Source organism: Glossina fuscipes, unplaced genomic scaffold (assembly GCF_014805625.2).
Source record: "Glossina fuscipes isolate IAEA_lab_2018 unplaced genomic scaffold, Yale_Gfus_2 60559, whole genome shotgun sequence".
NCBI lineage: Eukaryota > Metazoa > Arthropoda > Insecta > Diptera > Glossinidae > Glossina > Glossina fuscipes.
The window spans coordinates 1,630-5,236 of NW_024002916.1; the positions used below are offsets into that span (position 1 = coordinate 1,630).

At 34.5% G+C, this 3,607-nt stretch overlaps 1 protein-coding gene across 1 annotated transcript; it reads right to left on the reverse strand.

Moving 5' to 3' along the window:
* Positions 1 to 2,300: 2,300 nt before the first annotated feature.
* Positions 2,301 to 3,599, reverse strand: LOC119643379 (nuclear pore complex protein Nup75-like). The gene is made up of 4 exons (XM_038042729.1): positions 2,946 to 3,599; positions 2,696 to 2,886; positions 2,486 to 2,642; positions 2,301 to 2,426 (listed from the first exon to the last, which is right to left on the reverse strand). Exons 1-4 carry the CDS (start codon positions 3,174 to 3,176, stop codon positions 2,301 to 2,303), a joined length of 705 nt encoding a protein of 234 aa, XP_037898657.1. The 5' UTR covers positions 3,177 to 3,599.
* Between the last annotated feature and the right edge of the window lie 8 nt (positions 3,600 to 3,607).

A 3,607-nucleotide genomic window follows, 5' to 3' on the forward strand; every position in this document is an offset into this window, starting at 1 on the left:
TAATATGGCGTAATTTCAATTGGGCCAAAGCCGTTATAAATCTAAGGTAAGGTATGGCAAAGTTGAGCAGAATACGAAAGCCGCAAAGCATTTTCTTAAATACTGCGCGACCTTCGGATGATCCTAAAATTAGTAGGTAATAGGTAAGATTCTCCGAGACTAAAAGGAGATAGCTGTTACAATCGTCGTTTGCTTATGACCATTGAGTAAGAGAAAACAGCATTCACCGGACGATATCATCATTTTTCAATCCCTTATAGCGAACATAACATTTGAAATCGCATGGAAGATCGCGATCTCGTGATGAAGTGATGTTTATCGACTTTTTTTCAATAAGCAGGCTTGTCAGCACTTTTTTGGAAACACGCCAGTTTCCTGATAATGGACATTCAAATAAGAGTCACGAAGGGACTCAATGAAAACAAAAGGTTAATTTTAATTTTGTTAAATAAACCTATATAATAATGAGCTCAAAATTGATAATTATTGCTGTTGTGGCTTTTTGTTTATCATCAATAAACTTCCTGCTTTTCTTGAACACGTATGTATTGAACGTAAACCTTTAAGATTTTGTGCGGAGCGCCTAAGCAGCTTATTAAGAACTCTGGAAATTACCGATATGACTGAATATGGTTCCTTAATATTGGTTTGCTATTGCACGTAAAAAAGCTAAACAATATTCACTAAATTGCACATTTGCACGTTACGCATTTCGCTACTTTAGCTTCTACATATATTAAAGGCTTCACCATCATCCAACCGTAGCGAATCCTATCTTGCACTTCAGTTGCATGGATTCTTCTATAGCTATAGCTCCAGTATTTCAAAGATTTCAAACTGTTGTTATTACGTCGGGCACATTATCGCCCATGGATATGTACCCGAAAATTTTAAATTTCGATCCAGTTGTAATGAGTTTCTTTACGATGACCTTGGCCAGGCCTTGTCTTCTATCCATGGTCAGTGTTTTTAAATTTACTTTATGAAAGCATAGCGATCATGTTTTGTGTTAAGCATAAATAAAAAATATTTTTGGTAAATGGTCTGTTTTTGAATTCTCTAAGAAATTCTTTCGAAACATCATTCCGCTTAAAAGACATAGCAAATCCTCGTTTAACAGAATTATTGTGTTTTTTCAACGACTTATTCTCATTTAACAGAGATATGCATGGCTGCTTTGTTCCTTTTTCTCACTTAACAGAGATGTGCACGACTGCTTCGTTACGTTTTCTCATTTAACAGATGAGAGAGATTTTTTATTCACCATTTTTCTTATTTATTAAAAATAAGTCTGTGCTCTCTCCATTTTCCACACGTATCCGAAATCATAGATGCACTTATGAGTATATAACACACAAAGAATCTTATCTAATTAAATGATTGCGTTCGTTTTTTTTTTTTGTAATGTTTTGTTAACAAAGCATAAAAAGTAATGCTAGAAACAATTAAATAAATCACACATGTGGATGGTAGCTGATCGTAGTTTTGATCTTTCAAATTAAAAATTACATGAGTTCATAAGCTAATAACGCTTCTTAATGCTCACAAACACAATTTCTTATGCAACAAGTAAGAGCACGAAGGCCGACTCTTACATGCGTCAAGCCGCTGATTGTAACGAAGTAACAAGCTACTTTGATTAATGCACTCATACACCTGTTTGCATCATAATCCACTAAAATTACATAGTCTACTAAGGACTCATTTCCATTATAAAATATTTAAAACAAGCTTTTTGGTTTATAAAATGTAATATTTCGTACTAGTCCGTGTGTGCGATCATGCAGAAAAAATAGGCCAGTGAGGTTCAAATCTAGGTGAGGTTCATTTGATGTCAAGTTATTCCTAGGCCACAAACGGACAGCAATGTTTTCAATACGATTTTTCCCTTCCGACGCACCCTAGTTGGTTGTTGTAATAACTTCACAATTTTTATATGTGGTCGAGAAACTAGCTCTTTACGAGCTCTTCGAACCCAACATTTCTCATCTGTAGACATAAAGGCAATCATTTATTCCCATCAGGAATGGATACAACAAAGAAAAAACGAAATTACTTTCCAATTACTTGAAATTACTCGTAGCTTGTGCACGAAGCTTTTTTTCATTTTCATAGAACTTCAATGAGCTTTTTTTTTAAGTATGCATCGTTTCTTGAACATGCAAAGAATTGAAAGATAGAAAAAATATTAATATGTTCTTTCCGAATTAGATATTTTCATTCAATCATCAGTTTCGAAAAGAGCATTGGAAATTAAACGCTGATATGAACAAAACGAAAGCGTAACTCAAACGGTATTTTCAATTTATTAGTGTGTTTTCTATAATAATAGCACGGGACAGGTTTCGGGCGCAGGCTAAACGCAGCAGGTTAACAATTTGTTCGACATTATCAAGGCGATAGTGTTTAAGGATATTGATTGGCTCCTGGAAAGGAACGAACGAATGTGTTTCATATTCATTCAGCAAAGAAAAATTTATCTTACATTCGGATGTTTTTCCATATGTTTTTTCTTCTTTTCAATCAGCGGCATTAAGTTGCTCTCTAAGTGCTGTAATATACAGCAAGTCTCTTTGAAGAAAATTTTCGGATCCTTCGATTCCAGTAAAGGTATGGTATCAACCAATAAAGAAGGCCAAAAACTGTACATATAATTATATTTAATTGAAGCAAATCTTTTATTTTTTGTACTTACTATTCTGGAATAATTTCAGATTCTAATAAGTTTAGCAGCAGCTCAGCGGCAGGAAGTAAATCTTTCTTTCTGTAAAATTGATAGAAATCAAAGTATTTCGCCAAAAACACTAATCGCGGTGAAATGAACATTTTTGCTTCTATGTTAGCTATAACGTCAGGACATAATATATCCCCCGTCTGAACGTAGTGCTGGAAGGGAATTTTGCAAATTTTTTCAATGTTATAAACATTTGCAATATATTACACACCTTTAGTAGGTAGTCGGCGATAGACGTAACATACAAAGTATCCCTAGATCTTATCGCCCATTCCAAAGCATTACCATAACGTTCTTCGGTGAAAGATTTTTTTGCTTGTACCTTGCAGATTTCCTCTTCAGCATTAATAAATTGCTTTTTAGAACATATATCGAGAATTTTCAATGCCTGCTTTTCCGTTTTAATGGGTATTTTGGTTAATAGCATTTCCAAGGTGGCCATGCCTTCTGTAGCATAAAAAGAAAATTTAAAAGTCTTAAATCTGCTACTGACAGATATTGAAACTTTGGTTTGAGATTGTTATAGGGCTGTTGTTTAAGAGTGATATTTTGTATGGATGGCGTTTTTGGAAAATTTGGCCGGATGGCCAAATTTGTGTGAGTCCCTAATAGGCCAATAATCAGTTCAAGCTGAGCTATTTCTATTTTGCCGGGCAATAAGGGCAACCTTTATCAGTCAAAAGCAGATTAGAAACCTTTAGGTCGCGAGTAACAGGTGCTTGTGGATCCGCGGCTACATTGATTGTATCGTTTGCGTCACCATTTCCCATTTCTACAAGTTTATGTTGAGTTGCAAAATTTACTTTTTATAACGAAATCTTATGGATAAGATTAATAAGTCCAATCCGTTAATAATTTACATAATCCCTAAAT

Coding starts and splice junctions, on each gene's coding strand:
- LOC119643379 (XM_038042729.1), bottom strand. CDS start 3,176: ATGGCCACCTTGGAAATGCTATTAACCAAAATACCCATTAAAACGGAA. Junction 2,643..2,695: donor TCTGAAATTATTCCAGAATA/GTAAGTACAAAA, acceptor TTATATGTACAG/TTTTTGGCCTTCTTTATTGG. Junction 2,427..2,485: donor ATATGGAAAAACATCCGAAT/GTAAGATAAATT, acceptor GTTCCTTTCCAG/GAGCCAATCAATATCCTTAA.